Source organism: Polyodon spathula, chromosome 13 (genome assembly GCF_017654505.1).
Source record: "Polyodon spathula isolate WHYD16114869_AA chromosome 13, ASM1765450v1, whole genome shotgun sequence".
Classification (NCBI taxonomy): domain Eukaryota; kingdom Metazoa; phylum Chordata; class Actinopteri; order Acipenseriformes; family Polyodontidae; genus Polyodon; species Polyodon spathula.
In genome coordinates, this window is record NC_054546.1 from 20,378,001 (window position 1) to 20,402,161 (window position 24,161).

Below are 24,161 nucleotides of genomic sequence, written 5' to 3' on the forward strand. Positions count from 1 at the left end.
CAGTGAATGCAATTGAATACCCCTGCTTTATGGGCTCCATAGTCCACTTTGTTTACATCACTGAAGATTGTTTTCAGTGACGTAAATGGTGCCCATCACTTTGCCCTGTAGCCTAAAATGGTCATCGTATTATAAAGCTAAGGCTTGGAGATTTTGCCTTGATAGTCTATGACTCCGTTGGTGAAGTATGATCTCGGAAATTGCATGCTAAATGTGTTGGTGCTTGGCGTCAATAGACTTTGATTGTTGGGACTCTGGAAATAAAGGATTCAGATCTTTTTCAAACTTCCATTTGACTTCAGGTTTATAATCCATTTGAATTGATCAGGGGATTCTAGTTTTCTTAACAAAAATCTATTAATTCCTATCCAAGGACGAATGTCTGGGTGAACCCCATTGTTCCAAATTACTTTCTATAGGGTATTATCTACAGTAATACTGAGTTCAGCAGTTTAATTTAGGTTTAAACAGTATTTTTCATGCTTTGTACTTCTGTAATCAGAATACTCCAGAATGTTCGTCCTTTCATGAGGGTGGCCTTCAGGGACTTGACAGTTATTCCTCGTTGATGGAATAACTACAGTACTCCTGAATGTTCATGAAGTATTCTCCATATTCCTTCAAAAGTATTTGTATGCTGATAATGTTTGACTGAGAAGCCAAAGATTGCTGATACTTGTGACAGAGTTCAAGCCCCTGTATAAAATGTATTTATTGTTATTCCAGTTTGACAGGGATAGGGTTAATTCTATCCCTATCAAATACACATGCTGAGTGTGGCAGGGACCAGCCACAGGTGTATATAAGACATTTGATTAACATTTGAGTTTTTTGCTTGTAAATAAATATGCTTAAACTGTCTTCTTTCGCCTCTGCCTGCTATTTGTACAGCCATTAAAATGCAGCCCTTTCACATCTCTGTGATCATAAGACCTATAACTAGTCACTTGGAGGAAGGGTGCTCCATTTAGCCACGGAGTCCCAGTGGTTTCATTTCCCCTACTAACTAAATAATTAGGGGTTTTATGTTTTTCGTTGCCTGAGTGTTAACAGACCAAGCTTGCATTAAACAAGTGAGCAAGCATAGGTGGGCCGAATGGCCTTTTATAGTTCTAAAATATGTAATGTTCTAATACTCCTCACCAAGATCTTATAAATGCAACAAACCTATTAAATGTAGAAAATATATTTTTGAAGACTTTAGAACATGTTCATGGTGTGTTCAGACACCCACACAAATAAACAAATTAAAACAAAAAGGGTTTGGTTCCAAATTTCAATTTATTGAGACTTAAATGAATTAATGAAATTCATACAATAACTGAAGTTTATTCATCATTCAAACATCTTCATGATGTAGCCATTTACACTCATTCCTCAAGCAACCCAGCATTTGTACAGTTGTTTGTTATCTTTAAAACATGCAAACCACCCTCAAACTGTTTCAAAAAAGAAATCACACAGCTTAAATGCATTTAAAATGCCACAAGGAACAGTTTAAGATTGCACGTTTAACAAGATTGCCATAGAAAAATCATATTTTACAGTGGGCAATATATTTAAAGACCAAAAAAGAAACAAATATTTCAAGCTCAAGATATTCCATAACTTGAAGGTTTTTTTTTTTTTTTTTTTTTTTTTTTTTTAATAATATGGTTGTCACAAACTCTGACAAAAAAAAGCTGATGGGAGGGGGGTTGATGCATAAAATATTGTAAAATTAAACTTAAGGCTTCAGGCTTCCTTTTTAAATAGTTTAATTTATGTCACACAGAACCAATAAATGTCAGTCACACGTTGCACATTCTTCACCTACCGCTTTACAATTGTACAGCTTACTGTTCGTATTTTACTACAACAATTGTGCTACAATATGGGAAAGCATGCTTTAAAAAGTATTAGTACTAAGTTATCAAAGTTTATTTACACATGTAGCACTTAACATCCCCCCACCCCCCAATTACCTAGTTACATGTATGTGCAAGAAATTATGCAGTCATATTTACATGACAGCATCAAAGAGAGGAGATTTACCAGTATAAAAGTAGTTGCAAAAGAAAAAAAGGTTTGGTGATAAACAGTATGTAACAATACATGTAAATATAGCTAGGGTAAAAGCATAATAAAAATATATATTGATATATTTATATATACCGCTTGCATGTATACAACAGAATTTTAGCACACTGAAATTCCAAAATTTGGGGGGCAAGGGGGGTGGGAATCGAAGTTTGATATACAAGTTTTTATATGAATCCCTGACCTTGCAGACTAAACAGGATTTACAATAACTTAGCAGTCAGTTCCCAATCAAGCACTTCACAGAACAAGCAAGATATAGACACCTCACCAGTTCTATATGCCAGTGAATCTGTAAACAATTCTTAACAGTTTTTATTTTTATACACTAGAAATTTGTTAAGATGTGGTGGAAGGCCATTTAGGGCCAGAAGAATAATTCAAGAATTGGTCCACGGGATAAAACTTTACCTTTTGCAAAACACCCTTTACAGTGATGAGATATATATGTATATTTTGAAAACCCCTTTACAATGTGGATCTTTGTTGCCAGCAATGGAGAATGATAAACTAAAGATTGTCCAATTTAGGTTGTGGTTTCTGCTCTACTGCATCGTAGCGTGAAAATTCAGACAAGAATTTCAAAAAGTCCTTTGTCAACTTTATTTTTTTTTTCTTCTTACTTACACATGAAAACAATTTATTCTCCCACAGAAAAACAAAAAAAAGAAATCCCACCCCACCCACCCCCTTTAAAAAAAACAAAACAAAAATTGAGACATTTGTTTCCTCCACCAAAAGCAAAGCTGTGCTAGTTTCAAATCTTTCAGATTTAAAATAAATATTCTACTTCTTTCCAGGTGTAGACATGCTCGTCTCTTTACATTCTCAAATTAAAGGTTGCATTTTTTTTTTTTTTTTTTTTTTTCTTAACTATACTTATGGCAAGTCCCCGCTCACTGTGTTTGATAACCAGCCATTCCAAAGCCTGCTTGGTTTGGCATTACAGCAGGGGCCCCCTGTCCTTGAGCTGGCTGAGCCCCGAAACCTCCCACCCAGGCTGGGGATTGAGACTGCCTGGAAAAGAAACAACAAAGTGACAGGGTTACGGGTGGCTTGGGTGGGTGGGTGGGGGGTGGGAGTAACTTAAATGCTTTGTCTCAAAGGGTATTTAATAAGTTTGTTTGTAACCTTGATATGTTCTGTGCTGCCGCCGCCAACAGCGAGTCCCTGAAAACAAGAGTCTACATTTCAGTGGATTTGTTACAGGGTGCAGACCTGATTATTTCACTGGATTTTGTTACCGTGTGCAGACTTGCTTATATGTCCGACTCAGTTTGCATTTTGACTATCATTTAACATTAGCTACAATAAGACAAATGTGAAATTTCAGGTTTAAAAATATCTTGATGGCAACAAACGTAGTCTACAAGAGGATCTTCTGCATGTAATTTTCTTTAGTTGTCCCAGCTACACACATTTTACATCTGTAAAAATACAGTGCCTATAAAAAGTCTACACCCCTTTTGAAATTTTCACCTTTTGTTGCCTTATAGCCTAGAATTAAGTTTTTTTTTTTTCATTTATCTATACGTCCTATTCCACAACTTCCAAGTGAAAAAAAATATTCTAGAAATTTGTAGAAAATGAATTAAAAATAAAAACTGAAATAGCTTCGTTGGACAAGTGTCCACCCCCCTTGTAATAGCAATCCTAAATTAGCACAGGTGTAACCAATCGCCTTCAAAATCACAAACCAAGTTAAGTGGCCTCCACCTGTGTTAAACTGTAGTGATTCACATGATTTCAGGATAAATTCAGCAGGTTCCCCCTGCTGGGTAAAATATCAAAGACCTTGAATATCCCTTGGAGCATGGCCAAGATGATTATTAAGAAATGGAAGGTGTATGGCACCACCAAGATCCTGCCTAGATCAGGCCATCCCTCCAAACTGGATGACCGAGCAAGGAGGAGACTGATCTTTCAGTTTTGTATTTAATATATCATTTCTCAATAAAAACTTTTTTACCCTTAATGTGGAGTATGGTGTGTAGACAACTGGAAAAAAATCCTTATTTAGATGCACGAAACTCTGAGGCACTGACACAACAAAATGTGAAAAAAGTTCAAAGGGGGTGTAGACTTTCTATAGGCACTGTATAGTTTTAGCTGCCGTTTATGAAATACCAATATTAAATGGTGTTTTAAATGTAACTTCATAATAAATGCCTAGTTCTTACTGCAAATAGGAGCAAAATGCTTAACCCCTTACGGTCCTATGTCGGACCAGGTCCAACATTACAATTTTCCCCTTCCAGTCCGATGTCAGACCCTGTTCAACATCAAAAAGACGTAAAGCATTGATCTCATTTTTTCTCTGGAAAAAGCCGAGAAAACCTTTCAATGGCCGAGAGAGACCGATAGGAGCCGAATTAAGCCAGGAAAAAACCTGATGCACCATAGAGATAACATGGACATAACAAGTGTGATCAGGAGAGGACTTATCAGTATGCATGTCTATAAAGATGTATGTGAAAAATACAGTGAAGAAGGGGTTGGGCTTGGCTGGAGATACAGTACTGAGTGTTCTTTTGCGATTCAATGCCTTTTAAACCGGTTTTACTCTGAAAATTTTTTTTAAACAGTGCATGTGAAAATAAAGTGGCATTGCCTGACAAATGCTGAATAAATTAACTGCAAAGTGTTAATGCCCTAGGTGGTCACCTAGTGACGCACAGAAACTATACAAGACATTAATACAAATTTCTGCAAGCACAAAATTAGTGACCGTAGTTTAGATATATGCAAAACTATGAAGTACGAGACGTATGTACGTCCAACCCCTGAATAAACCTGAAACTTGGGACATGTACCATACTGTTGATTTGTAAACCATATTAAGAAGCACTTCCATACACACCAGTGATTTAATTACATACACACCCAGATGGAAAGGGGAGACTGCAAGTAAAGTTCAGAAAGTAGTGGCTCCACATTTCCCCAGCTTCTGAGCAACACAAAGCTGTCAGACAATTTGAAATGACCTTGGCCTTGATTTGTTTTTGGAATATAGCATCCCTTTACATTTTGCTATAAATTACAGTGCCTAACCCACAACAGTTTCCCAGCTTGAGATTTTCTATTCAGGTTGTTTTTAAATCCAAGGCCAAGCTAAGTAAAGTGTATTTTTCACAAATTTCTATATCCTTCTAAAAAAGTTAACATTTGATAAACTCAGGTATTCCGGAGATGGACAGTTTCCACTACGCTGTGCTATAATAAAGCATGAGTTATAAATGGCTCTCTAATCAAACTGTTTGTGTGTTGTAACAATGCTTCAAGTAAGCTATTTCTTATACTTTACCTAAATAAAATGAATGCACTGTACATTTTATATATATATATATATATATATATATATATATATATATATATATAGAGAGAGAGAGAGAGAGAGAGAGAGAGAGAGAGAGAGAGAGAGAGAGAGAGAGAGAGAGAGAGAGAGAGAGAGAGAGAGAGAGAGACACACACACCATTGCTAAATACATGCAGACAACATAACAATGTATCTACATCATGCGTCACTTTTAAAACTTAACAGCCTGTGGTATAACTGGAACACTAAAGTGTTACACCTTTCTGGCAGGCCAAATAACTAAATCCAGACTGGTGTAATCCTTTAATTTCTGCATCTTTCTTGACAGTAATGTGGAAAGATAAAGTAGAGATTGTCCAATTGAGATTGTGCTAGTGGATCAAAGCAAGGTCATTCAGACAGCTTTATATAATCCAACATAACACTTAACTTTGGCTACACTGATCTAATAACAAAAAATACGAGACATCTAGGATTACTTACTCAACACCAAAGCCTTGCTGATTCCATGCCTGGCCATACATGCCATAAGATTGCATCTGCCAGCCATTAGCCATGTACTGTCCATATTGTTGTGGGTTTCCATACATCTGACTCCACTGCCCCCACTGGCCATACTCCATCTAAATGGGCAAAGATTAAGTTTGATTACACTTAGAATGGATAGAACAAGTCCCGAAATGCCAATACAAGAGATACACATCGTAGCAAAGTGAATAAAAAGGGTCTATAGTTAATCTACTTGGAATAGTGGAAGTGCAGGTGCAATTAATTGATAGACCTAAAAGGTATACAATAAACTTTGATTAAACACTTAGAAAGCATACGTTAATTCTAGCAAATTGTCTTTATAGAGTACCAGAATTCTATATTTACTTATCTGGTCTTATTTTTAAGCCATCCAAACCAATTGGGTCTTTCTGGTACTACTAAAAAGTATTTGAGTTTTAATGTGTTAAGTCATCCCGAGAACTAAATGTAAAAGTAGTTGTGTTAGTCTGAAGTCTTGCCCTACCTGTGGAAAGTTTTTTGCCATGTCAGGTGACTCTTTACCCCAATAACACTTAACAATGTGGCCTTCAATGCTCGTCCCGTTAACCGACACAATGGCATGGGCTGCACTTTCATGCGAGGAAAACCTGCAAAACATAATATAATACAGTGTAATTGAGAAATTTAAAGAGCTAGTAAAATTTGAGCAGCAGACAAACTACTTCACATGATGTGTAGTAAGATAAATGTATGCTCGTAATAAAGACAAAACAAGCAGAACAGTGGTACTGTTACCAATAAATCACAGGCAATAAATCATAGGCTATTAATGTATTTCGTTATGCAAAACAGATTTTAGTCTGGAATATCATAAGATTACCCAGCCTTATAACTTACCTGATAAATGAATACCCTTTTTCAGGGAAAACTCGGATTTCCATTATTTGTCCAAATGGTGAGAAAGTCTGACGCATTAGTTGCTCTATACACAAAAGAAAAACAAACATGGAAAGTACAACATTAAGCAGACGAACAAAAAAAACACCTCTGCACAAAAGTTAACATCAAGAACACTGGACCCTATTGTACACCAAAAAAATAAATAATAATAGTAATAATAATAATAATAAATCTTGTTTGCAATGACTGGGCAAGTGTTGACAATGCATGTTATAATCTGCTTCAGCTTCTAAAATCCATTGTAAGATTAAATCAATGACATCATGATCTCTGAATGACTGAAAAGGAAATAACTGATCCAACTGTCTAAAGATTGACCAGCAAGCAAGCTGTAACTTGACATGGAATTACAGGATGTCTCTCTCTGGTATTATAATATTTTGGTTAAATTATACTTGTTGGTCATGTAATCACACATATAAAAGCAAAGTAAAAACAGGATTCAATACTTTCACACAATACACACGAACAAACGAAGTACAGGGTTCATACACTCAACATCAAAATTCCATGATGTTGTGATACTAGTAAAATTCCAGACTTAAGACTGTCATAACGGAAACATGGTTTTTCAAGCATTTACAAGCTCTGGAAATCAGTTTGGCATTTTTCTAGACTAGCATATGAACCCTAGAAGTATATCTACAAAATAAATGTGAACTATATATAAATAAATCAATTGGAAATGTGATACTGAAATTTCCCTGTACCAGATCAATGGTAATTACCGATTGGGCCGAAGGCTATTTGAAAGCAATACATACCTGTTAATCCTGACTGAATGCCTCCACAGTAGACAGTGCAATTCTGGGGGCTCGACTGATTCACAACATCTTCAAATCTCAATTGCTTAGAGCTGTCTATATATTAGCAACACAAATATACATGGTTAGATTGGATTTTATTATTAGCTCCAACTGACTACATAAAACAAGCAGTCCAACCATAACTGCAGTACCGGTCCACATACAGCACCTGTAATCCTTTTAAAAAGACAAGGTTACTTACTTTCTTGGACATTCTTTGGTGCGGGTGGCTTGCGAGTGGCCCAGTTAGTCCGAATCTGTCGACCTCCTAACCACTGTCCACCCATGTGTACAATTGCATTTTCTGCATCCTGTAAATGGAACATGTTAGTGAACCTTTGTAGTTGATAGTAGGGGGGAGGACAGGATTCACATCTCAAAAGGTACTTGAATATACTAAAAAATAAGAGCAGTTAACTGTAAAAATAACATGAAAATGCATTACACTAGTTTATTAATTGTGGAAGGGATTCACATTTGTGCACCACTTAATGAATTCAATCCGAGTCATTCGCTCAAGTTCAAGCCACATCCTTACTTCCGTGTGGGTTGGGATTTTGGGGAAATAAATAAAGTCATAGTAGTACAATAAACTATAAGCACCAAGGGAAGGATATGGTTTAAATCATCTGATAGATTAATACCTCCACCTGCATTTAAAAACATGACTATCAAAGCTGTTAACAATGGATATGGTCAGCCAAGGGAAGTATATTTTAGACATGTATGGTTTTATTAACAGATAGTGATTGCATTATGTTAGATCTGTTTTAAACCCTTCTTGTTAGCTCAGAGGTACTTTGCAGTGTGTACAATTAGCAGTCACTTAAGTTTAGGTGTTAATTATAAATCCAAGTCTGCTTAAAATAAATCAATAGGCTTAACCCTTTAAGGACCGGGATCGTGTTAACAATCATACTGAAGTGGGCTTCTAGGACCAAGATCGTGTAAACACGGTAAGAAAAGCACTTTGTTTTGATGACTTACAGGGCCACCGTACTTTGCAGTACAGGCTTGAAACACACATCAGTGATAGCGGCGGGACTGACTTTATTTTTGTGTGACGTCACTGAGGGGCATTTAGTGTCTAAAGGGCGGAGACTGTTCACAGCAGCCAGGAAGAGACAAAAGCAGAAACAAAACATCACAGAAACTTGTTTAGAGCTAATAAAAAATGGGAAACAAACTGTAAATCTGATGTATTTGACATTATATTAGAACATTTATTTTGTCTCGTGTTTTAATATGTTTTTGGAACATTTATAAATATCAACAAATTAGTAGATATAAGCATATACTATTTCATTAACTAAATGTATTGTGTACATTTATTTTATTACTGATAATGAAATGCGTAATTCATTTAAAAATATTTATTTGAGAAAAAAGGAGTAGTGTCCATTATTGCTTACAAAGACCACGAGAATAAAAGTGTATTAGGTCATTGCAATCACTCAGGTGAAACAACGTTTTGTAATTTGCCCAAACATCAATATTTTTCAAGAAACCTTTCAGGAATTGTGAAGTCCCTTGGGCCATAGAACAACATTTTTTATACATTTATCTCTAAGCAGAATACATAATTACTTAACTTAAAATAACAAATGAAAGTACTTTAAAATGTTCCCCAGAATGCTCCGAAAAAAGGACACCATTTGCAAGATGCTACCGTAATAAACAGATTTTTAGTGAATTTTTACAGGGAGAGTCAACTACAGCCAAAAAACACCTGCTCCGGGGGAGCATCACACTGAAATGCTTGGTCCTGAAAAAAAAAAAAATCTAACTGTATAATAACTAATATATAATACTAATAACTAACATGTGGCAACAAAGGGATGAACTAATTAAAGAAAGAATCAATCATGCAAGTCTACCACAATCACACACAATGAGGTTTAATGTGGTACTCTCCTATTTTATTGCTCATATTCCTTTGTTTGTTCTTAGGAAAGCCTAATGGATTAGTTTTCAAAATTACTCATTAGGAGACCCTTTCTTGTGCTTTTAAAACCGTTTTTTTGTGTCACTAATGCTTCCATTCACATTCCAATTGAAAAACAGAAGCACACATTAAAAGTAATGATCAGCAAAGTTAAACAATATCCTTGCGCTCAATTAACCATTAACTTGTTTGACAAACATTCACCTGTTGAGGGCCAGGCCATTCAGTTGCTGACCCAGATTGGGGGGCTTACCAGTTTGTTGTAGAAAGACACAAATCCATAGCCCTTTGATTTCCCTGTTGTCATATCCTTCACAACACGAGCATCCCTGCAAAAAGAGGTGACAAACTTGTCAGATGCCTGGATGCTTGCCAACTGAAGTTAAAAATAAAAAAGGAACCACACACACTGTACTGAAAGAATAGATTCGTTTTGGGTTTTTTTTATTAAAAAAAAAAATTACCCCTTAAAAACTAGTATTTAATTTGCCAACAGCTTGTTCAACTGGTAAGCAAAATGAAGTTGAAATATAAATGTAAACATGCAACCTACACTTAGCCAAAAAGTCATTCTAATAAATACACTTAATAGTAATTTAGATCTTTACCACATATGGTGTTTTTATCAGTTAATAGTCTACCGTCTAATATTCTACTGACTAGGGTCAAGGTTTTTATGAAGTAAATCAATATTTCTTACTCTGTGTACCATGCATTCATATAATTCAGCTATTGGTATTCTGTCTACCGATACAAATAAGAATACATTAAATTGAGAAAAGAGAAAAAAATAGGAATTAAAAAGGCATACATCGCCTGTTAACAGATTTCTTTATTTTTCCTGGTCAATTCTTTACCATCATTACGGAGTTTGGGCAGCTGTAAATTTCGAAAAATTGACATTCAGAAATTTAGGAAAGGAGAATAAAAACTATCAACAATACCAATAAGCACACCAGTACGAAACAACAAATGTACACAGATAAGCTTTACTAAAACGTAAAAAAAAAAAGACTGGAAATACCTTGAAAAAACTACACTGAATACAAAAATGTTAAGATATTAATTTATATAAATATAATAAGAAAATAGAAATGAGAAAAAAAAATCTACAACTGAGTTTCCAGTGTGCACAGTTCCTTGCAGTTAGCCTTCAAGATCCTGTCCATTATGAGCAATTCTGTAAAATAACCAGAATGCTATTACTTTTAGTTGCGACTCAGAACTAAGAAAAGCTGAAGGGTTTAGTTGCTTTCTATACCAAGCATCAAAAGAAACTTCACTATTATAACATTTTTTCGAAAAAAATAAGGTATACAAAAGGACATTGAAGAAAATGTTTTTGGTTTCTTTTTAAATCACTCGAACATTCATCCTTGATTATGACACGCTGGAATGACTATGACTGAAGAATATGCACTTAACCACCTAATTAGTGAGATAGTTGATTTGACACTGTATATGGAGTGATTTCAGCTGTTGAACTGCAAGCCTGAATAAAAGTAATAAAGAAAAAAATCACAGAAAAACCAATATGCCACGTCTGTCAAGAGAACAGCGCGTTGGTACAATCGGCCCGATGGAAGCTGGACCAGGGCAGCGTACTGTGGCTCGCTGTCATGGGTACTTGCATACAGCACCAAGAGTCACACCTGCCCAAGATCGACAGATCATTTTGCAGCATCTTTGTGATATCAATTGTTAATCAGCACAATAAAAAGTCACTGCACCTGCTCTAAAATAGAGTGTCATTTTTCAATCACATCTAGTGAATTTTATACAAATAAGTGAAACGTTTCTTTTGATGCTCAAATATAAGTGATACGTTTCTTTTGATGCTCAGTATACATTAAATTACTTTTTTTTTTTTTACATTTCAAAACTACTTACCATATTCAAATTCAAAACTAAACAAAGCATTAATCAAAAAGCTAATTGTGGTCCATTGAAAATAAATCAAAAAGGGGAGGATGGGAGTGGTTAGAAAGGTAAACACAAGAGATGGTAGATGAAGTTTGTACGCACACTCAGTAATGTGCCTCAAAAGGGACTATGTATTCCAGGGTGTTTCATATATAAAACTGTTTCTTTCAAAAAACAACTGTTGCTGGAAAAATGTATAATGATACAGGGTAGCTATATCCTGAATAGCAGCTTTTAAAACGTATCATAACTTCTGATCAAAACCATCTTCATCACCATTAGTTTGGCACCATCTAAAAGCTATTATAAGGACAGCAGAGCCATAATTATAATGCAATACAAAATAGTGTATTAAAACTTAGTTACTGTTGCATAACTGGGGAGTCCTCAAAAGTATTCCATTACGTTTGGATGGGGCAGCCTAGGGCTTGTTTAGAATAGAGGCTTAACAACAACTTAATCACAAATTACTCGAAGTCAAAAGGTCCACCCCACCTAGTAAAACATTAAAGGTTATTTTACTTACAGCCTGACTTTGCCCATCCTAAAATGTATAGTCCCTGTAAGAGACACAGCCTTTAGTTCCTTAAAGCCTATTTAAAATGATTCTATTCAAGTCCTGAAGATGGGCAATAATAACTTAACTTAATTAAAGCCAGTGCTTTTGAGAACAGAGCAGACACGACATGCTGGAAGTCAGTACAGTGCAAACGGCTAATGCGTTTGTTACTCTTATTCTGTACAACATTATTCCAACAGTACTTCGGGGCAATGCACGACTGTCAAGGCTACGCTGGCAAACAAAACCATTGATCTTCACAATGTACAGAAAAGGAACACACTATTCAGATTACCAACCATTTGTGTATTGTACTGTGTGACTCGCAAGCATTTTCTAAATATTTATTTCTACATTTCTCTTCCACTACTTTGTTGTATTTTTGCAGCTAAATTATAAACCACAACAAAGACTAGAGTCCAAGATTTTCTCTAGAGGTTGGTCATTCTGGTAGCTAGATAAATATAATATAGGTGCATGGTTTCTTTTGATGAGTCCATTTGAACTTAAGCTTTGGTGGAGATAGTTTTTATTTATTTTACTTCTGGTCTGGTCTGTAGCTCAGTCTACACCTTCATGTACAGGTCAACTCATTAACTAGACTGCGCACTCAGCCCAATAAAAAAATGTATCTCCACCACCATATTTGGACATATGCTACTTCATCACTATAGCTGCTCAAATTAAAATGCAAAAGCAGAACTTTGAGGGGAGGGGGGAAAACTGACTATCATACATAGGGTACATGGTTGAATGTAAAAACCAAACAAAGATTAAAATAATTCTGTATAAAAAGAAGTTAGGGATGATAAGTGACTAGATAACAGAATAAGACAAATAAACTCTTTTGTTCTTCAATTTATATCTTATTATAAAAAACATAATTGGAAAAAAAGTGCATTTTAATTAAAGTTACCATTCTGTAAAAACAGTGTTTGATATCACAGAAGATTAGTGCTTTTAAAATTGTACACTTACGAGATTTTACCAAAGGGAGCAAAAGCAGCTTTGATATCTTCTGTAGTTATCTCTGGGCTCAAATCTCCCACAAATACATGGAAATGACCTGAAACAGGAAAAATAAAGGACGAAAATTAGGTTTAAAAAGTAATCAAACAAAACTACATTTTGCTATTCAACATTCATGTCCAGAAATAAGATTCATCTGGTCATTATAATTCACCTGTATGGAATAATGACAACAGTCCATCAATTGAATTTGCATGTACAAAAAGGGAAATTTCTATCAGTATATCTGCACAGCACACAGGTAAACGTGTCACCATATAGTTTCAGTCTGAAAGAAGGTAGTTTCACAATAACACAGCTTGCACTTACAGGAAACATATTCAAAGTTTCACACAGTGACGTCAATGCTAGAAAAAAAGACAGGACACCACAACAGACAACACTTAACAAGCAGTGGTGAAACGTATAGCCAACTGTAACAGTGTATCTACAGTTTCCAAATGAAACCTTATGAGAAATGACATTCCTGCAGGAGCAAATTGAACTTACTGTGCAGCCAGTTTAGCAGATTTAACAGACCTGTTAAATTTAAAACAGGTGGCATTTTAAATTAATATTTCACGATCAATACATCAATAAATGTCAAACCCCCTTAATCTGGTCAATAGATTATATTTGTGTTCAAAGTCATTGGTGCCTGAAAGAGAAAATAATAATAAATTGGACTATGCCACAATTATAATTCTCACAGGACTATAATGGAAAACTCTCTGCTGCAGAACTAGCCATAGATGTTAGAACCCAGAGTGATTGACTATAAAAAATATTTTAGCACAGCATTATGAAACGCATGGCCTTTATATTGTAGAACAGTAAAACAGACACCGATGAAGTCAGTTATGCTCAGGATTGCTAGATATGGGACAGTAGTTTAAGCTATGTTGTTTTTACAGTGTACTTCAACAATGTCCAAGTCTTTATAAAGTTCTTAGTATGTTCTACATCAACACCACAAAACTTAAGTTTCCCTAATGAAACTATTACAAAAAGAAAACATAAGAGTTATCCAAGCCCAGCTTTCAAACAAGAGGAAAAAAAAATGACAATTAAATATCTTTCTTACAGAAAGAAAAAAAGAAGAACTTACAAAGAGAGAACGGGGAAAGGTACAGGAACTGACTGAGTCAAAAAAAGATGAAACAATAAATTAAAATGAGCAACAACTGAAAGGGGACACAAAACAAAATGGGTAAAATACACTTCATACCCAAATGGACATACAAAACAAAGACTACTGGTAAACTGAATGTTTTTTTTTTTTTTTTTTTTTTTTTTAATTAAAAAAAATAGGAAAAACAGTTTTGAAATAGTAAGCTTAAATATTTGTATTTTTTTCTAATTAAAATAAACTACACACACCACAACATGGCAAATTACTGTTAAAGAAAGATACCAAAGGAACTCCCATATCCTATTTCCTGAATTACATTTCAAGCAATAACAAACATCAGCATTTGGTACTTGTTAATACTAACCACACTGCAACACACAGGAAGGCTATATCAAACCTACTTTTGGTTCCTTGCTCCTTCTCTTCCACTTTGAAAGATGTGCCTACAAGACATCTTGCATTCACAACATAACCTCTTGCAATAAATATATCTATTTCATACTTGAAATTAAAAGGAGTGGCTCGATACAGGATGATAAATGTCAACACTGTCACTCAGTTCCTCTAAACCCCTAGTTTTCTTTTCCTTTGAGAAACAGAATGTGAAACTTACTGGATGTGTCTTTCTTCTGGCTACTTGGAGTTGTTGCCCAATTTACCTTGACCTCCTATAAAAAATACATTTTAAAAAGTGACATTTTATCATTAGAATCGGTTTAAAATCAATACATAGTATTCATAAGCTGAAGCCAACTTTTTGTAAGCTTTCAAACATACTGAGGACATTTACCAATTAGCCTTCCAAAGTTATTTTTGTAACTACTAAATGAGCATCATATCTTGGGATACAAGTGTATAAACCCTCTATTTCTGGGGAGCTGGTGTATTTTAGACCCACTGGTCTAAAATCAGAAAGTAATTTTTTTTTAAAAAACAAAGCTTTCCAGGGTAGTACTGTAACAGGAAAACAGCTCCGATGTACCAGTTGGTAAATGTGAAGTAAAAAGGAACACAATCTGTAGCAATGACATGGCCAATGGTTAAAACTCCACCAAACCGAACCCCTCTCCCCGAACACTGAAAATATGAAACTAGCATCCCAAATTAAACCTACAGATATTAAGCTGTTTATATCTATATTACAAAAAAAATAATAAGATGCCATGTATCTCAAAAAAACTTAATTCACATGAACAATCTATAGATACAGTTTCTATGTGATTGGAGCAATATTTTTACAGAAAAAAAAATCACTGGATAACTTGATTACACCACGTGTGATCCCAAGTCATTTTCCTTCCAAGTGCTATATATAAAAAAAAAAAAACTATGCAAGACAGTCATATGCCTCAAATTATAATAAAGGGTCATTAGCTAAAACTGAACACACAAAACCACTTCGTGAAATAGCATATCCCAGTGCAAGAAGGTGCTGTAAAAAACCCCGAGTCAGTAATGACACAAAGAATGGAATCTATTTTATTCCACCTTGCTCCCTCTACTTCCTTAATGGTCCGTGTCACATGCTTAACCACATGCTCTCTCCTTAGAAACCCATACATTTGCAGGAGACCACAGTTCTTCCACTGCTTGAGGGATCTGATGTGCATTTTCAGTATCTTCACTTACTAAACAGTAAACCAAGCATTTAAATGCAAGAAATGCAAAACAGAGGAGCAGTGTTTACCTTTCCCATTATCTTCCTGCCATTCATTGCTGCCAGTGCAGCAGCAGCATCCCTGTGTTCGTAGAACTCCACAAAGCAATAGGGATCATTACTTGTTTGCTGCAAAACAGAAAATCCAACAGAAGCGTTGACCCTTCTGCTATCTGGTTGCTGAGAAAAAAAAGCCAGGAAAGGATATTATTGCACATTATTGAGCTTAACATGTAATATTTCAAATTACAGCTATGCTTAGTCATAAACATATTTAAGTCCCCAACAATCATGTTCATTTTACACCAGCATATAACATGTTCGTTTGTGACTGTTTCCTAGATTTTTCCTTAACATGGCCTTCATCCTCTCTTGAAAACGTACTGACCACTGGATCACTGAGCCAGACAGTTATGCATGCATGCTACTATCTGAGGCAGCAGATAGTTAGGAGTTGTATACTCAGTTGTTTGCTAATATACATACAAAGGGAATCATTATTATAGTTTACTCTGTAAATTCACCTTATGCTTCTATATTTGTGCTTAATTTATTGATTAAGCTTTTAACACAGAAGGCCTCTTGTTTTGAACCTCACCTTCAAATTAAACATTCACAAATGTGCAAAACAGCCAAAGGTGGACAAGAAACAAGAGCAAAGAAAACTCAAGGGCCATTTTAAAATAGTGTGTTTTCAATCCCAATGCATATCAATTAATATATTTTGCATGATAATCAGCTTACAAAATATCTTTGCAGAAAGTTACGGACAGTTCAGAGATACAAAATGCCAGAAACTGCAGTTAACCCTCAAAAGCATGTGTTGGTTAAATCAGACATACTATACATATTGTGAGGGTGTGGACCTTTACATGCTGATCATGTCTGTTCGTCCGTCCATCTGTACATGCACCATAACTGCTTTGATTTTGCAGCAGTCTTCTCCAAACTTGTATCATGCACTCCTAGCCTACAGATATTTCGGGCTGAATTTGTCACCTTTCAGGTAGGGTGTGATTACTAGTCAATTGACGCATATGCCTGCACTGGGTTTAGTTATATGTAACAATTTCCAAAGTTTGTGGAGTTGTTAGCCACTGGGGAAATCAATCTTTTGCTCACTGAAAGCAGAATAAAAATATATTTTATGGGTTACACATGACTAATCTCTCTCCCCCCACTTCCTGCGCCCGCACCCGTACCACGCACACTACATTAACCTGCCTAACATCAAGAGTTTGGGTCAATAAATTAACTTGAAACAAAAACTTGTTTTAAATTACTAAACAAGGTCAACTCGCCAGTAATTTGAAGGAAAACATGTGGTCATGCATTAGTCAGGATTCATTTTCCTCAATACTGGCATTTCTTTGTAGAAATAAGCCACGTCCTTTGGACTTCTTTTCTGCCCAAAATATGCTATTTTGAAAAGGATACATTTTTATTATTAGGCACATGCAGTCAGTTAGCCTATAACTCACCCTTCCTTAATTGCAGATTCACTGTGCAGTTCTGAATTGTGTTCTAAGCTTGCTGTAATGCTTTAAAAACCATTATACCTTGTAAATGATGAAATGCAGCAAAAAAGTTTTGTAAGATTGCACTAAAGCAAGCAGATAACTATATAACTCAACCTCTAGCTACCTATAGATATAGCCTCCTTTGACATCATAGAAGTTCATCAAGATTTCAGACAGATTTCTGAGTTATGTAGGGAAGTCTACTCTGGAGTTAAGTTAATCAGGCCAAAGTTGGGCCCCCTGAATACTAGGTGTGACAATTCCTTAATTCACATGGTCAACTGTGATTTTTCTGGTACTTGACACAGATTAAAAAAAAATGTAATGAGATGGCATACAAATAAATAAATAAATAAAAATAGAATGTGACTACATTGAAATACAAAAATAAAATGTATTATCAAGTACTGCCTCGCACCAACTTTTCAACCGCTGTGTAAAGAACTTTGTCAAAGACGTTGGAAGTGAACTGGAGTGCTTAGCAGAGGCAGGTTATTGTTCATCAGTTAATTTAATGATGGAAATCAACAGAGTGAAATTCAGCCTGTGTGATGGCATGTTTAAAATTAACAGCGTAGCCTTACCAGATTTTTTTTTTGCAACAAGGGCTTGTGTCTAAACAATGAGGAAAGAATCAAGTACCAGTACTCAGGAGACACAAATCTATTTTTAAACTATGCCATTGGACTGATGATGCAGGATCCTCTTCATCATCATACCACAGCCAATGCAGGTTTGACAACATCTACTGCACACTAGGTATAACCTACACTGGAATCAACCATTCAAAACTATCTAAAAGCATCTGTAAGCACTAAAAAGTATTACCACTCCCTAGTGCGTTTCATTTGTGTCCCTACAGTATCTAATATATACTAGGGGTGGAAATTTCAAATAAGACATTTGGATATACCAAGAATAAAAGTATCAAATACCTGTAATTCAACCTCAATTACTCATAGGTGACAAATCCTTAGTATGTATTAGTAGCAACCACACATAGGGATGAATAGATAAATACATCAACAGTAACAGCGAAAAAACATCTAAGGCATCTAATCTATTCACAGCAAAAAATGATTTACACTAGAAGAAATAATAAACAAGAGGGGTTTTAACTATAAAAACACAGAACTTCATAAAAAGGACCTTAAAACTTAACTGCATTCGTATAAAAACCCACAACAGCTTACTAACACAACAAAATATTTGTTCAATAAAATCTATGCTGTAATATGGTAAATAACACAAACAAGATATACTGTAGTACTTGCTGATTCCATAACATTAAAAAAAAAAGGTCAGATTCTGGAATCAAGCAGATATCACTAGGAGACCAATGACTGCAGAACTCAAACAACAAAGGCTTAAAATCCAAAGTTAACAAAAAAAAAACACTGCGCACATCAAAACATGAAATGCTGGTTTGATTTTTTTTTTGCTACATTCTGTGTTTTCTTCCAAGGTAGCAGATGGGTGCTTGCATTTTATATGAGTGAGCATTTAACTTGTTGATTTACAATAGGAAATACTGCAGAGATTACAGTGCATGGTGGTCTCGTTTAACTTTCAAAAATAGTTCCATGCATTGCTCTTTATTTATTTATGTTTTTAGATGTCATTTTCATTTCTCATGTACTCTTGGCCAATAACAGACCTACGTAATGAAGGGCGCCCACCTCCATGTCAATGATCAGCATGGTGACAACTGCAGAGGCTGAACACTTAATTTCCTCCTCTCTCAAAAATACTGTGCAAAGCTTGCACATTTTTCCATTTGTTTTAGAAATGAATGAGTATTCAAACTTGATCAAAGTGCTCAAGTAGTAATTTTATTTAACATATTTGAATATTCTGACTCATCCCTTATACATACAAACCTAGGAGCCAAGGTACACATTTCTTACCAGTCCTTGTCTAATGGAACAGCTAGCGGTATTCCTGAATTATACTGCCACATAAAACAAGAGGTCACACAAGAGCCAGACAGGCGAGCATTTAGCTGCTGTATTAGTTTAAAATACATCTCCATTAAGAGAACTCTTTTTTTAAACCTGTCAGATTCTGATTTTTTTGCTAAAAACTGATAAATACTGTTTTCTAAACCATTTGTTTCCAAAAACTGTGCAATGATATAGATGTATTTTATTATTATTTACAATATTTGTAATTGTTTTAATTTTTTTTTTTTTTTCAGAAAACCAAAAGCAGGTTGTGAATCTTATTTGACCAAAACCTGCTTTAAATCTAACACTTTGTAACAGTGTAATTTGTATGCGTCACATTTAATTTACTGTATCATGATAAATATCATATTGTGAAGACCCTACTGATGCACAGCTCTAGTGAATACTATTCCTTTGTTCCCAGGATTTGCTTTGAATGCTTAACCCATTGTATGGACTAGTGTCTCTAAAAAAAGGTTAAGCTTAAGTGTAGAAAAAAGGATGCCTTGAGAAAACAGTTCTTTAAGCTCATTTAAGAACGTGAGTAAATTCTCTTCCTAGTGTACCAAAAACATACCAAGTCATTAGCTCCTTTTACACTGCTATTAACTGAAATGTACACCTCTGCCTATTTGTAGACAAAGCCAATACACACCTACTGTTGTTCTACACTAGATTCCCCTTCACCTAAAACAACCATTTCATGTTTTTCTACAACTACAAAGCATTGTATTACCACAGTTCTTCATTATGGCTGTGTAAGATTCTTTAAATATAATCGTTTTTCAGGGAAATAAACACAGTCAGCTATGAATTGTTGTAAATACTGTATATAGAATGATAGCTTTTATTATTTTGGCAACACTAAAAAGAAAAAAATCCCCTTCCTTTCACATTCCAAATCTAAGGCAATTTCTTATTTATCAGTAAGTAATCTTGTTATCTATGTGAACTACCATTTTTAGCATGCGTGGTTTTAAAGAAAACTTTGAGCTAAGATCTTTCTTTTTATTTTTAAAATTAACTTCCAGGTATATCCGGTTCATCAATTTTACAAATTTTATTAACAGTGTAAAATTGCAATATTTGATTTATACAACATATCTATCGAGTTACTTTGTGGACATTAATTGTTATTTTTTCAGCCTATGTTGTGTCTTTCCACAGTCTGCAGAGTACTGTTATGTTAGTGTCTTACTATTGGTTGTGTTACCAAAGGAACTTATTTCATTGGCTCTTGGTTTCTCGTGGCAGGTGTTCTAAGAATCGAGTCTTATTGAAATCAGCCCAGATGCTGCGGTTGAAGTAACAAGCCCTTTACAAAGTGATGGATTTGCACATTCAGGCCCCAAATTATGAATAAGACATTTATTTCTTGGTCTAGTTGCTCTGCCTCACTGAGATTGTTACATGCAATGTAAAAAAAATAAAAATAAAAAAAACACACTTCTTAAACTGAAATGCAGTCAAATTAGATCTAGCTAAGGAGCAAAACAAACTTATCATGATGAACCAACCAACAGACCCAACCAATGTGTGTCTAATAATATAAGGTAGTAATTGTGTACAGATTGCGCAATTCTTACCTCTGTAATCATTTTACAGCTCTTGCATGGTCCAATCTGACTAAATAACTGAAGGATTAAGACTTCTGTCACGTCTCTGGACAGGTTACCTACATAGCTACAAATCAAAAGAAAAAAACAGGTCAGAAATAATCATTAATTGCAAGGATGTGCAGAAACGTGTATTATTTTAAACAGTGTAAATATGTATTTATTTTACATCTAACATACCATTTCCTTCCCAGTTTGCAGGAATATGTAGTGTTTTCCTCTACAGCTACCTACTAAAAGCTACCTGTTAAAATGAAATACTCTAAATGTAACTACACTGAATATAAAGCTCTATTTTGAGCAGTGGTTAGACAACACAGTTTGCCCAATGACAAGCAGTAATTATCGATTTAGATTGCTAGACAATAACATCTAGTCCTACCCCAACCTCCAAAAAGATAGGTCAAAGTAATCCAATAAAGTTACAATACCGCATGTTAGAGTAAAGAATACAAACAATGGTTTTAAACTTTCTTTGTATGTACCCACCAGATGCGATGCGGCACGCAAAACTGCACGGATGCCACAAAATGAACAGAACCCAAACTTATAACTTAAGTATAGGTTGACACGACTGGCGACGCGAAATAAATAGGATTGGATCGTACTTTTTGCGATTTGTCGCACGGCAACTAGGGCATTGAGCAATCAGAGAACAGCTTCAATGTGCGTAGTCCACCAGGTTAGTGAAGCAATTTCCAACATGACGGAGGAAAAAAAAAATCATAATTGCTATGTATAAATACCCAGAACTATACAAAGATAGAGATGAAAGATAATATATGCGAGTCTGTTTTTGAAGGAACGGGATATCCCTAGTATCTACGATTTATTGTCATAAGTTGAAATACCGTCAGAGAAGACACTTAAAATTTCCACATCATATACCCGTTTTGATCGTAGTTTTGTCAACAGCAATTTTAAACAGTTGTATTGATCTGGCAGTTTTCAAACCTGCCGCAACTCCTGTGTTGTTTCTGGTGTGTATTGTCATATACCTAAGATTTTTGTCAACCAATTAAAAAATCATAGCGTCTGATTCGTGACAGCATGATTATATCAGGGAATCAGTATGTTGCTAGTGTAGTGTAGGATTCGTCCAACTGTCCTTGGTGTGACAGGATGATTAACCAATTCACTTATTTTACACATCTGCCTCAAAAAATGACCCTCAGAGTTGTGAAGCATACCCTGCACTTTATGTAGAAAATGTCCTTTCCTCGCACAGGAATTCCACTTAATAGTTGGTTAAACAACCTAGCTACAGAACTGTCTCAAAAGCGAAGCACAGAGAAGCAAAGGAAATGAAACTAACATCCCTTAACATGTCCAACATAAATGCGTGTCCTGTATTGTCTGAAAAATATCGTACAAGTCCAGGTACAGCTGCTGTACAAACAGCAAGTTATATTATACGTGGTGGTTGTAGTTCTACAGTAAACAAAATGTTCAAAATTGAAGATAACCTACTGCTTATTTTGTTTCTAAATGTTGTTATAAACTGCCCGCTATAAACTCAAGGCTCTGTCCATAACGGGTATGTATGGTCAAGTTGTGCAACAACAAAACGCACAAATGGCGCAACAAGCTCCTATATTTTAAAACTAGTCCCCATTGGTTTTCTATTGCTGTATCATCAGCATTTTACAAGTACAGGAATACACAGTGAATACTGTGACACAAACCTCAAAAAACACTGCTTTGTCCTGTCCGACAAGACGCAGTTACACTACAGCACATAACTTGCTACCTCACAGCAGTTTTTAACACTTTTGATTTCCGTGTTATTGGGTCGTTATTGACACGTTTCGTTGGTGGGAACCCTTAACTAAAGAAATGACACAAATCCTAAAACTGTAAATAGGACAAAATCTAAACAAAATATTATATAGTAAAAGATACAACCGGGTAGAAAGCCATGCATTTAGCAAAACTCCCACAGTTAAAACGAACTACCCCGAGAAGCCAAAAAAAAAAAAAACTAAATCTATATCAATTGTTTAAAAAATAAAACAAGCGCAATTTATTTAAATGAAAATCTAAAGCATTGCAACACAATAAATACAACTGTATCGAACGGCGTACAGAGCCTTGGTGGTGAACAAGACAACACGGACTACCTACTCAAATACCATTAAAACGAATGTAGTAAAATGTTAAACATAAAACATAAACAAATATAACACTTTTCAACCCTGAATAATCTGCAAGTATGCCACTTGGCCATCTGTGCGTGTGTGACTATTCCAGATGTAGCTCGAGTCTTATCGATGCCTCTTCATCATAGTTGTCTAGGTGTGGGGGTGGCTCTGTCGATATCAAAGTACAACAAAGTTATTAAAACACAACTGGAATCTCTATTCGATACTTACAGGGTCTTGGGGTAGCTGTCGTCATCCATGTTCTGCGATATCGGCCTGTTATTACTGTGCAACCCCTGTGTATTTTGGTGCTGTACAAACTGACTCCGCTGAATTTCTTTCTCTGGTAAAAGGTAGAAAATGGCGGAAACCGGCGAGTCAGGAAACCCGGGGCTGCACATGCGCATTGCCATTCTCCAGGCCACAAATTAGGAACGGAAATGTATGACAAGTCACCAAATACAAATGTTAACGTTTTAGGTGTAAAATAATCGAAAAAATGTATCAGTTATTTTGTCACGAGTTGGCGATTCTTGGGTTACCGTTGATAAAAAAAAAATGGGAACAGCCAAGTCTCACCTGTTATTTTATGTGCGAACGACTCTGTTGGGTTGACGGAAGTTGTAGTTTGGGCGTTCCGCGTTGTGACCCGTCATTGATACGACTGAAGCAGATAGAAACTACAACTACCAACAGGCTTGACATGCACGGGCACGAGGTGAAAGTTTACCGTGTGTATTATGGGATGTTGATGAAGGTGTTCGGGGTTGTTCGCAATGATTCTTGGTGATGGTGAAGTAACAATAAACCAAAAGCGAGAAACATTGTATCCTGTAATGTGTGCTACATATTACCGGATAGCACCGCACACGAAGTACTAGTACCATACTGGCATAAAAAACAATTTTCGTTGACAGTTACTGTAAATTGAAAACTACTCGTCATGTAGTTTACTGTATTCTTGTATATTTGCAGAGTATACTAGGACTCGTTCTGGTGAACACAAAAAAAAACCCCTCATTTATTTAAATTGGCATTTTTGTAGATTTTTTAAAATTTTG

At 35.4% G+C, this 24,161-nt stretch overlaps 1 protein-coding gene across 2 annotated transcripts; it reads right to left on the reverse strand.

Annotated features, from left to right (window-relative positions):
* Positions 1-1,262: 1,262 nt before the first annotated feature.
* tial1 (TIA1 cytotoxic granule-associated RNA binding protein-like 1) lies at positions 1,263-23,689 on the reverse strand. Of its 2 annotated transcripts, XM_041267646.1 has the most exons (13): positions 23,332-23,689; positions 20,930-21,026; positions 15,908-16,057; positions 14,834-14,888; positions 13,059-13,146; positions 9,852-9,927; positions 7,856-7,964; positions 7,612-7,707; positions 6,785-6,869; positions 6,411-6,534; positions 5,879-6,018; positions 3,211-3,249; positions 1,263-3,096 (listed from the first exon to the last, which is right to left on the reverse strand). In XM_041267646.1, exons 1-13 carry the CDS (start codon positions 23,511-23,513, stop codon positions 2,976-2,978), a joined length of 1,362 nt encoding a protein of 453 aa, XP_041123580.1. In that variant the 5' UTR covers positions 23,514-23,689; the 3' UTR covers positions 1,263-2,975. The 2 variants fall into 2 exon arrangements, with proteins under 2 accessions (XP_041123580.1, XP_041123581.1); XM_041267647.1 differs by lacking the exon at positions 3,211-3,249 and having other exon boundaries at positions 23,332-23,687.
* Positions 23,690-24,161: the final 472 nt, after the last annotated feature.